Raw genomic sequence first — 13210 nt, 5'->3', positions numbered from 1 at the left:
GCCGACTTGTTAGAAATATACCAAGTACATGAGGATTAAAGCAGGTGCTTTCGAAGGATCTTTCTAGTACTCTTATTCTGTGTATATATATGTGTGTGTGTATATATATATATATACACACACAGAATACACACACACACACACACACACACACACTCACTGATAGTACTCTGATTCTACTCACATCTATCTATCTATCTATCTGTCTGTCTGTCTATCTATATTTTTTACAATCAGGTAAACAAAAGTAAATCATTTGGGTGATCTGGGAGCCCTAGAGTGCAGCTTTATTGCTTGGAGAACTTTATTGTTTGCCTTGGTGGTGAAGTCTGTGCTGTGTGCCTTGTTGGGGTTTCCCTGTAAACAGCAAAATCTTAGGCTCTGTTTTGCTGGGTCTCGCACACTGGGACTCCCCTGGATGGGACGTTTTTTAGAGACCTCTTCCACTCACCTCTCACTGCCCCAATCCCATATTCCCCCAGTCTGGGAAAAGAAGCTGAGTAACAAGTTTGTATGGACTTTCCTCAAAATTCAGAGGCAGCAAACGCATTGCCAAAGAACCCTCTACCTTATTAGCCTAAATATTTTATAAAAGCTACAATAGCCTGTCAAAGTTTGTCCCAGTCCTCACCTCTCCTATCCTCTGACATGTGTTTAAGGCTCCGTTCACGGAATGGGTGATTCTTCAGGAAAAGGGTAGGGATCTCTGTACCAAATCTAGTCCCCGCTGATGTTGCTGTTACATGGCTCTGCCCCTCCTCAGGGAAGGGACCACACAACACGCGGATGGTTTCGTTTTGTGAATTAACGTGCCTTTTGTGGTGTGAGGGTCTGAGAAGTTGGTATTCTTCTATGGGAGGTAATGGGACACATTAGGATATCCCACGATTGGAGCTGGGAGCCACAAGTTTGCGGCCTCTGATGCCCACAGCTCCACTGAAATGAACTCGATGTTGTTCGAGCTTAAGGACACAGGCTGAGAACCTTCCCCACGTACCTCTGCACACGCTGTCCTGGAGGCCTGCTGCCGGCCTCCACGGAACGTCCTGGAAGAAGCCCTTGCACCTCTCACAGTTCGGGCCATCTGTATTGTGCTGACAGACACACCGGCCGTGAACCTGCGTGGTGTGAAAAGAGGGCTTTGCTCTGAGGACGCTGGGGTTCTTGAGGTGGAAAAGGCAATACCATGCCAGATGCCTCTTCGGGTCTTAGCTTTTCCTTGTCTACCTTCTATTATCTGCTTAACCAACTTCCACGTTTGGAAAAAGTTTAAGATGTTCGGGAACCATCTACATTTTCTTTGGCATTTCTGAATTCTAGTTTCAAGGCAACACACAATGAGAGACAGGATCGGGTGGGGGGGGCAGAGAGAGGGAAAGACAGGGAGGGGGAGGGATGGAGGGAGGGAGAGGGAGAGGGAGAGAGAGAGAGAGAGAGAGAAGGGGGGGGAAGGGTGGTTAAGGGAAAGAGGGAATTAGAAAACAGAAAGAACCTGGAGCAAAGCGTATGATTCTCTTGGTTTGTCCACAAAATGCACTGTATACCCAAGTTCAAAGACAGAAACTTGTACTTCCAGGGAAACAGGAGCTGGCTGACAGGGAAGGTGCAGAGTTTCGGCATCCAGCTTGTCTGCTTGTGGCTCATAGTTTAAAATTATGTAGTAGACACACCCTCAGGACTCTGCGCAAACAGGCATTTCTTCTACCGCATCGCTCTTTTAAGACTCGTCCCAGGGATGGAAGAGATCAACACCAGGAACAGCCATTCCCGGCACAAGAGTGCTACTTGGAGTGACAATTTCTACAGTGGCAGGCATCCCTCGGACACCCTGGCGTGGAGTACACCCTCTCTCGCACGAGAGACCTTCGAGAACTTTTTGTGGGAGAATGCACGCGAAACAGGGTCCTCACCACTAAAGCTCCATTCCCTAAAAAGCAAATAAACAAGAAGGGAGCACGACGGGCTACCCTGAGCTCACAGATGAGAAATGCTGCTCATGGAGTCATCTGGGGCGGAGACCGCAGAACTGCGGGTTGAATGATCCCTGCCCCAACACAGAGCTGTCACTTCGACTATGGATCCCCATGGAGAGGCTCTGATCCACATTCGGCACCAGTGCCGCGAAGGAAAGGGAAGAGAGCCAGCTGCCCTCTGGGATCGATCAGTGACTTACCATTCCAGGAGGGCTGAAAACATCTCCCCGCACTTTCTGCACGGGGATGCATTGGCTAGCGTGGCCGTGGCAAAAACAGCTGCCCCCAACCACCATGTTGGACAGAGCGTAGTAGTAGTTATCCAGAGAACCGTTTTCCCTCCTTCCAAGCAAGGTGTCCCCCAGGGTGTGGAGTTTGGTGAAGTTGATCCTCAGGTTTGTTAATGTCACAAGGTCTGGAGAAATGATAACAGCAAAGGAAAGCACACTTTATGGGCTATGGACATGCAATGAAAAGGGATGCCCCCAACACAGAATTTTAGAAAAAGAATTTGTGCAAGAATAGAGAGTATCTCATACCCTGGATGTAGGGGCTGTAGGGGTTTTCTATTTCAAACCTGGGATCCAAAACCTTTAAAACGACCTGTAAAACAAATGCAGGTAAATGTATAGCATTTCACCCAAAACAGCATTGTGAAATATACTTTTTTTTTTTTTTTTAAGTAGGCTTCACACCCAGCATGGAGCCCAACAGAGGGCCCAAACTCATGACCCTGTGATCAAGACCTGAGCTGAAATCAAAAGTTGAATGCTCGACCAATGGAGCCACCTGGGCGCCCTGTTACTCTTAAAGAGTAACTCTTAAAGAGTATACTCTTAAAGAAGAGATCCTGACCTCACGAAAAGGCTGAGCCATTGCCTCCCAGCTGGCGTAGGATACAGATTATTATTTGGGTTCTCTTGTGAATAAAAGGGCCAACATGGAAACGAATCAAACGTCTTAGTCATTCTGGTTCTTTATGCCCCCATGGTCCATGTAGGTGATAGCACTGGGGCTGGGAGGGAAGGACGGGGTCACAATCCAGTAGGTCATCAACTGGATCTGGCCAGGGATTCCAGAGACACCTTCTGCCACCAACCCTTTCACTCTGCCTGATAAGAGTCATACCTCCCAACCCCGCTCCTACCCTGCCCTTCTGCCTGTCACCCGCTTTGCTCAGAGGAAGGTCCTGGCAGATCCCGCCTGGGTGGTGGTTTACAGAGCATGAGATAACACAGCTATGGCACACAGCCATGAGATAACACAGCTATGTAGCAAGGGCTAGAAACAGATGCTCCTCCCTCTGGGTGTCCTGTGTCCTAGTGCCCAGGCTGGGTCTTAGTCCCCACTCACCCTCAGCAGGTGATGTAATGAGAGATGTAATCTCTCATGCAGGAGTATTGCTTGTAAGATGCTTACTATTTATCTGAGTTTGAAATTAATTCAGGACTCATTTCAATTTAAACACGTTCATGCTTTAAAAACCAACAGCTAGAGGCCCATGGGTGGCTCAGTCAGTTGAGCGTCTGACTCTTGACTTCGGCTCAGGTCATGATACCAGGGTCGTGGGATTGAGCCCCATGTCGGACTCTGTGCTGAGTGTGGAGCCTGCTTGAAATTCTCTCTCTCCCCACTCTCTCTCTCTCTCTTTCTCTCCCCCCCCCACCCCTTTCTCCTGCTCACGCTTTCTCTAAAACAAAAGTAACAGAACTCAAGTTATATTTCAGTAAACACTACCTAAATTGTTTTCATTTACATGAACTGCATTAGAAAAAAAAATGGTGTAACCTCTATCTGAGAAATCCAAGAAAGGAAATGCTACCTCTCCACCAGATGAGGGTTCAATATCCGAATATTTGGAGTCACAGACAAGGTCTCCCACTCCCTGGGCCTGGCCAGAAGTGATATTGGGAAAGGAAGCAGCACAGTCTTTTGCAAAATATTTGAGCACTTTCCAGGTGTGTCCATAGTCTGTGGAGCGTTCGACTAACATTGCAGCAGGCCGAAAAGTCTAGGAAAACGGGAGGGAAACTTGTAATGCTTCGCAAAGGCAGATTTCATTATCCACTGCAGACTGAATATTTGTATTCCCAAATCTCAGTTTTTCAAACTTTATTTGTATCTCTTGAATCCGTTATGCAATGAACACACAGAAATCTCTTTCCAGTCGGTGGGCGAGCAATCACGAGCACATACTTTGCCTCGAATCTGGTTCCATTTGAAAACTGTGTATGGGCTGTGTGAATTATTCATCAAAGGAGAGCATATCAATTTTTAAAAAGTCAGTGTAACTGATATGTTACAGCAATTTGTATGTGGTTTTCTTTGACTAGAAGAACCGCTTTCTCTGGCAAACTCTTACACTTCCTCCAGAATCTACCGTGAAGCTTTTTCTGATTTCTTACAGCAGTGTTAGCCTCATCAAGGAAACTATCAGCATTGTGATTGTATGTCGGTTCCCGCACTGACAATTTTGTATTATGATTTTAAATTTCTATATATGTTTGTATCCTTGACTAGACTGTGAGCTCTTTGAGGCCAAAGACTTGTGGGGTTTTTTTCATTTTTCATTTTATTTATTTTTTTACTATAACTCAGCTTCCGGGCTGACAACAAAATTAGAATTTTGATGAAATATTTGAGAATAACTACAGCACAGGATTTCTCTGGCATCTAACTATCCTTAGTAAAGACCCTTCCATTTTTCTGCCTCTTTTGATCACAATCTTTCCATGGTTCCCAAAATAATGTCCAGTTTCTGCTTTTTTTTTTTCTCCTGAAAATCATTTTTCTAGCTCTTGTGGTCCCTCTCACCCTAGGCTTTGGAATTTTCCTCTTTGCTGTATCTTGTAAGATTTCCTCCCTTCCTTCCTTCCTTCCTTCCTTCCTTCCTTCCTTCCTCTGTTAACCATATAAGTTATTAATTAATGAGCAGTAGAGTTTTTACTTGTTTTGTTTTCCACTCAGGAACAAAGAGTCAAATTCTGCACAAAGTTCGAGTAGAGATTTTGTGCTCTACCCAGAAGCAAGGAAGTGAAATCCTGGGTAAGCCCAGCACTTGGTAGGTAGATAAAAGGGGTGACAAGCCCACACATCTGTACCTTAAAAGTCAGAATAAGGTGGCTGAACTGAAATAACGCCTCTAGGTCCAATCTGATGCTGACATGATCAAGACCTGAAGAAAAATCCAGAAAGAAGGAATCAGTGATTTTGAGAGACCCCTATTTAATCCTTCACTGTGGCTTGTCTGTAAAAAATAAAAATGTGTGAAATTACATGGCTGGGGATCAACACTCTTTCCTCGTCTTTTACAGTGGTTTCCCAGAACACTGCACACCCAGGAGAAGGTCTATCTGAGAGAGGTACAGGTTTTACTCGGACTGTGCCCACATGCATGTTATGGTGGCGGTGCACACGGCCACTGTGTGGCAGTGTTACCTACCACCAAGGAAGTTCGCCCATTTCCCATAGGTCCTAAGCAGCAAGTGCCACCACTTGGCGGGGAGGGAGCTCATTTCCTTGAACTTGAACATTTCCTTGAACAACCTGACTGCGCACGTGCGTAAAGGTGCGCTGGGAAACCGGTGCATGGTAAACATCGAAGCATCCTTTTCTTCCAGCATCTGCTTGATAACCACTCGGACTAGTTCTATTGTCACTTAGCGTAAGACACAGCCTGGAATATTCCCCTGGGAGTGAGAATCTGCAGCTCCTCTGGGGCTGAGGAGAAGAAAGTCCTATCCTGAGAGAGTTAGCTGCCATTCACCTCCAGCCTGGATGTGCAAGACCGGCCCCAAGCTGGACACGAGGAAGCCCCGATCGCTCTAGAGTGGCACTGTCCCATAGGAACAGAATACGAGCCACCTGTGTCATTTCAAATTTCCTAGCAGCCACATTTAAAAGACGTAAAAGCAAGCAGGTGAAACGACTTTTAATATTTTTAACCCCATATACCAAAAACCGTCTCATTTCAACATGTACTCAATATTTTAAAAAATTACTAATGTTTTATTTTGCTACTACCAATGCCTATTTTTTTTCCAAAGTAAGCCTTAGAAACCTGGAATGGTTTTGTACCGATGTCACATCTCAGTGTGGGTTAGCCGTGTTTTTTTTTTTTTTAATTTTTTTTTTAATGTTTATTTATTTTTGAGACAGAGAGAGACAGAGCATGAGTGGGGGAGGGGCAGAGAGAGAGGGAGACACAGAATCCGAAACAGGCTCCAGGCTCTGAGCCATCAGCCCAGAGCCTGACGCGGGGCTCGAACTCACGGACCGCGAGATCGTGACCTGAGCTGAAGTCGGACGCTCAACCGACTGAGCCACCCAGGCGCCCCATGGGTTAGCCGTGTTTTAAGTGCCCGGTAGCGCATGTGGCGTTGGGCTCCCTCCCATACTGGACAGCAGCTCTGAGAGCAGTCAGTAACCGGGCTGCATGAACCGGAGGCAGTTTTATTTGTGGGTGCATCACTTGGGAGGGTTCGCCGTTGAGAGGGCAGCCCCATTCCTGGCTCCAGGTCAAGAGTCCCTCACCCTTTCTGGAAAGGAGATTGCCTTTCCCCTCTCAAAAGTTCTTGGCTGAGAACCCTTGTTTTATGCGATCCGCTTTGGTGGAGGGGCGCTCCTGTGAGGCTATGTGCAGCAAATGCTGGACATGTGGGTTAAAACTGCTGCTAAGCAAAAATGGCCTGAGCGAAGGCAGGTGGCTCCTGCAAAGGCATCGCATACATGCACTAAGGAGGGCCCAACTAGAGATTCAGGATTAGGATCCAACATGAATTGGCATTTTAGTAGACACACCAATCGTGCTTGTCCAATGGAAGGCATAGGAAAATAGCCTCATATTCTGCTTGCCTCATATGTTACGATCCTATATATTCTGACAATTCCCACACTTCTCTAATGGTCTAGGACCCCCTGAGGGAAATAGGTTTAGGCATCTGAAGAGAATAGAGGAATTGTAGCCCAGGTACAACATATAGAGATGCAACAAAGGTAATCATCTTGTGGGGTGAGGGTTCCAGATTGGTGCTGCAGGGGAGCTTTCATGGGTGAGTCAGCCTACATTCATTCAAGCACGTAAGGCCCACGCCTGAGTTTGGAGGCATCCCCAGTTGGGACCTGATCAGGGCACCTAGGAAATATGGATGGTCAGGGCCGATGCGAGTTTCAAAATCACAATTGTTCATGAGCAGAGAAGGGCATAAATCCAGGCAGAAAAGAACGTCAGCCAGTAGCCAACTATCCTTTCAATTCAATTTTTATATGAAAATATTTGGCTTGCAGCAAGAAATGAAATGCTCTTTTCCTCTCTCCTGCATGTATTGCCGAGGGACAAAGTACAGGGTGGAAACTCTCAGATTTCCCCTGGCGGTGTTAATTCCATTTACAGGAGTGTGTTTCATATTAGGGTTAATGCGTGAAGCTTTCAGGGTTATGTGCTTAAAATACACTTGGATTTCTCTGAAGGAAAATAATCTCTCCTGAAATGAAAATAAAGTTTGTTCTTATACAGGCTTTAACAGTGCTAGGGGATACTTTTCCATTCCAGTATAACTCCTTGCTGTGAAATTGTTAAGATCGTACAGAAAGATATTGGATTAAAAACGTAAAGAAATGGATAATCTGGAAAGGAACTCGGTCATACCGTTTTCAGCTTGCCACCATTTCTTGTCTCTCCCTGGTTCAAAACTTGTAATGACATTCTCAATGGTGTGGCTCTGGGATCGCGTGTATGGGTCATAGGGAGATCTGGAGTCACAGATGAAACATTTTTGTTCCCCCTGGAAAAGACCATCATTTCAGTAAAAAATAAAGACCCATAGGGGCGCCTGGGTGGCTCAGTCGGTTAGACGTCCGACTTCGGCCCAGGTCACGATCTCACGGTCCGTGAGTTCGAGCCCCGCGTCGGGCTCTGGGCTGATGGCTCAGAGCCTGGAGCCTGCTTCTGATTCTGTGTCTCCCTCTCTCTCTGCCCCTCCCCCGTTCATGCTCTGTCTCACTCTGTCTCAAAAATAAATAAACGTTAAAAAAAAAATTAAAAAAAAAAAAATAAAGACCCATAATTACTTATTGTTGATATCAATTTGAAAACAAGCTGTACTTACTATATTTGTCTTTCAATCTGGCTAAAAATAAAAAGCAGAGGAAATAACAGGACATCATTTTTTCCATCAATAGGTGCTTAAATACAATAACAGACAAAATAAAAATTAGGACCTAGAAATTTTATGAATTTGTACATTGGGGGCAAAAATGCAAACTTATGCGGAACTAATTTTTGTCTTGCACAAGAGGCAGATGACCTGGAGGTTATGTTAAACCGTAGAGAAGTAATCAGGATACGTTCTTCGAGTAGGGATTACTTTCTGTAGTCAAAAACAAATATTTGGCAAGAAACTAATGCAACACTCGGCCACCACGTTATCTGCAACCATCCTTTTTTTTCTCTCTCAGACATAGTTTTTGGTAGAAAAAGTTCCATGACCAAAACCTCTCCATCACCGCCATGTGGATGTTGTAAAAGATTCTCATTATACTTGTAACAGAGAGGCCTGCCCTCTTGTCTTCCAGACTGGAAGGTCTTAGTGAATTGGAATTACTTTACTTGGAATGGAATTTCCAAGGTTGCAACAGCCAAGAGTGGCCTTTGAGTTTGCCTAGTTTAATGCACCCATTTGTGGCCGTATTTACTTAAAGCCCCCAAGGAAATCCCCAAAGACTCCCAAAGGACTTCCAATGGCTTGCACAGTTGTTCCTGGCTACTACTACTTGCGGGACCCCGGAGGAGCATTTTTGCAAAACTTCCAGGAAGTGGGGACTGTTTATTATAATCCTCCATACTGGAAGTTGACTATAACAGATGCGCCGGTAGGTGTTCAGCAAACCGATTTGACGTCCGGATCGTTGCTTACAAGGGCTATACAACCTGACCAGGACCATCTCTTTGCCTTTCCTTCCATGAGTCTTCCCTTGATTCACTCAATTCTAGCTACACTCACTCCTTGCTCTTCCCTGAGTTCACCGGGAACTCTATTGCACCTTGCCATCTTGACACGAGCTATTCTCTGCTCCCCTCTCCTCCAACCCTCAAATATTCCTATCTCTTGCTCCTTCCCTTCTTCTGGGTCTCTGTTTAAAGGCCATCCTCTCAGAGAGACTTCTACTTAAAATATCACCACCTCCTTATGGCCTCTACCACTCTCTATGCCTTACCCTGCTTTATAATATCTTATAAGCCGTTATCACCACTTGAGACTATATTATATAGTTGTTGGGTTATTGTCTGTCTCCATCAGTAGAATTTAAGTCCAATGAGGGTGGGACTTTGTTGTTTTTTAAAAATTTTTTCTTAACGTTTATTTATTTTTGAGAGACAGAGACAGAGCATGAGCAGGGAAGGGGCAGAGAGAGAGGGAGACACAGAATCAGAAGCAGGCTCCAGGCTCTGAGCTGTCAGTACAGAGCCCGATGGGGGGCTCAAACGCACGAGCTATGAGATCATGACTGGAGCTGAAGTCGGCTGTCCAACCAACAGAGCCACCCAGGTGCCCCATGGGACTTTGTTTTGTATAAGGCCACATCCTCCTGACCTAGAACAGTGTCTCACACATTGTAGAGGCTGGATAAAATTTGCCAAATGAATGCATGGTGATTTTGAGAACGATTTCAGCTAGAGTCTGTCAAAGTAGACCAGCCTTTCAAGAGATCCATATAATCTTTTTAGAAACACTGGCCACCATAAGTCTTATACCCGAAAAAAAAAATGCCCTTTCAAAATTAAGGAGCAATGGAAGTGAGATCTGTTCTGCATATGGGGAGGCTTGCCCCAGACTTGCCCCTAAAAGAGCAGAAGCTTTACGATTCCACCAAAAGGTGTCAAGCCTTCAAAAGATGTTCAGTATTACTATGGAAATTACTGGGGGAAACGCTTTACTGTCAACATCTTAGAAGCATAGTCTTTGGCGAGCCTGACTGGGGATGCTTGTTTGTGATGATGAGATGTGGAAGTCCCAACCTGGGTAACACTACGGGTCAATGTTGATTTGAAGCTTCCGAGGAGAATGTGTTGCTTGGTAGCAATTTTTTAGATAATCATGGGGAAACAAGTCCTCCTTCATGACACGCAAATGTTTAAGTAGACTAGACTTACAGCCCTACCTGTAACACTTTGTCAGCCTGAAGATATCTTGAGATTTTTTTCCCCCAGGTCTAGGAGTTTAAGATTTCTGGGATTCTTGAGACAAAAGAAACCTTGAAGTTTGATTTACTTCTATTTTGGGTGGTGAAGACAGGAATATTAACTCCTAATCATTGCCAGAGTAGGTCATGAGTTGGCTGGGACAACAGTACGCAAATGTCAGTGGTTTAAGAACTAGAAGGGTAATGCCAGTGTTGGAAAGTATCTAATATTAGAGTTTAGAAACGTTTCTTTGTCCAGAGGACCCGGAATTGGAAAGTCACTTGTAGGGTGCCACATCCCACCTGGCCTAGAGTTGAACAAAACGTCTACAGTGTCATTTCCTTGCACACACAGAGAAGTTGCTTTCTTACACAAGTACTTCCCAAACTTAGAACAGTGCTAAGCCCTCAGGTATTGTCTTCACTTATTTATAATCATCCTCTTTTACTAGAAACCAATTAGAATCCAAAGCATTTCCCAGAGACCTCGAGGAGTTGCTTTAAATGAACAATACGTGGAAAAGCCTGGGCCTCTAACATCGGGCTTCCGTCCAACTTCCCGCCTGCACGTCCTCTCATTTAAGGGGTTGACGTGATTGCCTTGGGCTTTTCAGCAGGTATGATACTCAAATGACCTTGGATGCTTGTTCAGGTCCCCGAGCACGGAGAAGAAAAAAACTATAAAGCAGCTGATCCTTTTCTAAAACTGGTCTTTAAGGGAAAGAAAAAAGGCCCCCAAATCTGTTGACACTGGGATCTTACGGTTTTTAGACAAGACAATTTCCAAGTGGTTTTGTGAGGCTGGCATGCAATCAATTCAAAGTTCACACCCCCCCCCCATCCCCCACCTAACGCAGGACAGTGAGAACCCACATTCAGTATAACGGCCTTGAGACCCTGAGGGATTGTCCCTCTTCACTGCTGGGTCAATTGAATTCACTCCCTGCGAGTTCCTCCTGTGGCTAAGTAGAATAGTACATTTTAGAGTACTTCCCTTCGAAGACGGAACCAAAGAGGCTCTTCTGTCCAATTCTAAAGGTAACAAGAAATAGATGTGGCAGATCTTCCCTATTTTCTGATTAATCAAGGTTTCTTGGACTAGGAATTGAATCACCTGTGCCTCTGATATTCAGGAAAGAGTGATGTGTCCTCCTTTTATGTTGCCTGGCTGGCCCCCACCATGCTTGGAAAAATCTATGTCATCGACTCAATAATGTCCCAACAAATAAACAAAGGACCAACCCACCTCAAGGTAGCTGAGGATGCAGTATTTCTGGGGTCCATCCAGCCCGCAGGTAGAAGAAGCCATGAGCTGTGCGCTGCGACCCACCAGGAGATCGCCAGTGGTAGGATGACAGGCGCTCCTGTGACATTTATCTTGGGCTTTCGTGAAACTGAGCAACCCTTGAACATAACAGACACAGCTACTTAGAAGGCAGTCTAAGGGTAGCAGAAGGCTTAAAGAAGCAACTGGTTAAGTTGGGAAGTTAATAGCCCATTTATTTTTAAAGCCAGTTTTCTTGATCATTAAGACCATCCAGTTGTGGATGCTGTTGGTGCCCTTGGCCTAATGGAAATCTCTCAGCCTGGGAGGTGATACCTTCTGCATTCACGTCCCCACCTGGGCCAGTCCATAGCCAGTAACTGATGGGGACACAGTTCAAAAGGCTGTGGCACCATTGCCTCAGCCTGGGATCAACTGTGTGGTGCAATTTATGCTCAGAACATTTTGGATGGGGGGGGCGGGGATTGAAGCCAGACTCTAGCTGGGACCACATCCTGTCTCCACTTTCCTTAGTCTCTTACTGCTCAGAGCCCTCCCTCAATAACACAAACCCATGCATCAGGCTCTGCATCTAGGAAGCCTGATCCAAGATAGCCCCATATACTAGAAATTCTCTATGTGTCATCTTAGGGCAAATAACAAAGACTAATGCACAGACCTGAGGAAAGAAAATCTCAATGTGGCCTCTTCTACCTATTGTTCTAACCAGTACAAACTCAACTGGAGAATTTAAGAAATCCTTGGGAAATAACTTTCTCTTAAAACACATAGATTCAATTGACCTCCTTTAAAACCTGGATTGTTGGGTTCAGATTCACCAAGGAACAGATCGTGCCCCCTCGGGAGTCCCAGACCCACACAAATATGCCCAACTCATTCTGAGGTGCAAAGGCAGGTCCATGGAGAAAGGTTACTTTCAAGTAACTGGAAATCCATAGACAAAAAAAGTGAACCATAACTGAAACCTCACACCTTACACAAATATTAACACAAAATGGGTCATGGACTTCAATGTAAAATATAAAACTGTAAAGCTATAAAACTCTTATAACACATAGGAGCAAGTCTTTGAGACTTTGGACGGGGTGAAGAATTTCAGGATTGACAACAAGAACATGATCCATAAAAGGGAAAAATTGGTAAATTGGACCTCATCAAAATTAAAACCTTGTGAATTACACTGAGTGGAAAAAAACCCAATCTTTAAATTTTTTTAAATGTTTTATTTATTTTTGAGAGAGAGAGAAGGAGAGAGACAAAGACACACAGAGACAGAGTGCAAGCAGAGGAGGGACATAGAGAGAGGGAGACACAGAATCTGAAAGTACAGAGCCCGATGCGGGGCTCGAATTCAAGGACCACAAAATCATGACTTGAGCTTAAGTCAGATGCTTAACCAACTGAGCCACCCAGGATCCCAGAAAAAAATCAATCTTAAATGGTTATACACTACATGACCCCATTTCTTGAATGACAAAATTTTAGAAATGGAGAACAGATTTGTGGCTGCCAGGGATTAGGAGGTAGGGATGAAGGTGCGGATATAAAAGGGTAGTAGTAGGGCTCCTGGAGGGTAATGGAGCTGTTCAGGATTTTAATTTTGATGATGACCACATGAATAAAATTGTATAGAATTAAATACACACACACGTGCATGTAAAACTGGTGCAATCCGAAGAAGGTCAAGGACTATAACAATGTCAGTTTCCTGATTGGGATATTACACTATTGTCATGCAAGATGTTACCATCCAGGGAAACTGGGTGAAAAG

General features: G+C 44.9%; 1 protein-coding gene across 1 annotated transcript in view; it reads right to left on the bottom strand.

Annotated features, from left to right (window-relative positions):
• LAMB4 (laminin subunit beta 4) overlaps window positions 1-13210 on the bottom strand; it is a 112164-nt gene that overhangs the window by 85246 nt on the left and 13708 nt on the right. Inside the window, exons 3-9 of the mRNA XM_078442558.2 lie at window positions 11401-11558; window positions 7621-7756; window positions 5075-5148; window positions 3796-3984; window positions 2513-2576; window positions 2174-2388; window positions 998-1118 (exon numbers count right to left, since the gene is read on the bottom strand). Of these exons, the coding sequence (XP_078298684.1) occupies window positions 998-1118; window positions 2174-2388; window positions 2513-2576; window positions 3796-3984; window positions 5075-5148; window positions 7621-7756; window positions 11401-11558 (957 nt within the window). The remainder of the gene's footprint in view (window positions 1-997; window positions 1119-2173; window positions 2389-2512; window positions 2577-3795; window positions 3985-5074; window positions 5149-7620; window positions 7757-11400; window positions 11559-13210) is intronic.

Source organism: Panthera onca, chromosome A2 (assembly GCF_046562875.1).
Source record: "Panthera onca isolate mPanOnc1 chromosome A2, mPanOnc1 haplotype 2, whole genome shotgun sequence".
NCBI classification, from domain to species: Eukaryota; Metazoa; Chordata; class Mammalia; order Carnivora; family Felidae; genus Panthera; species Panthera onca.
Note: the sequence above shows the minus strand (reverse complement) of the source record. Positions and strands in the feature narration are given on the sequence as shown.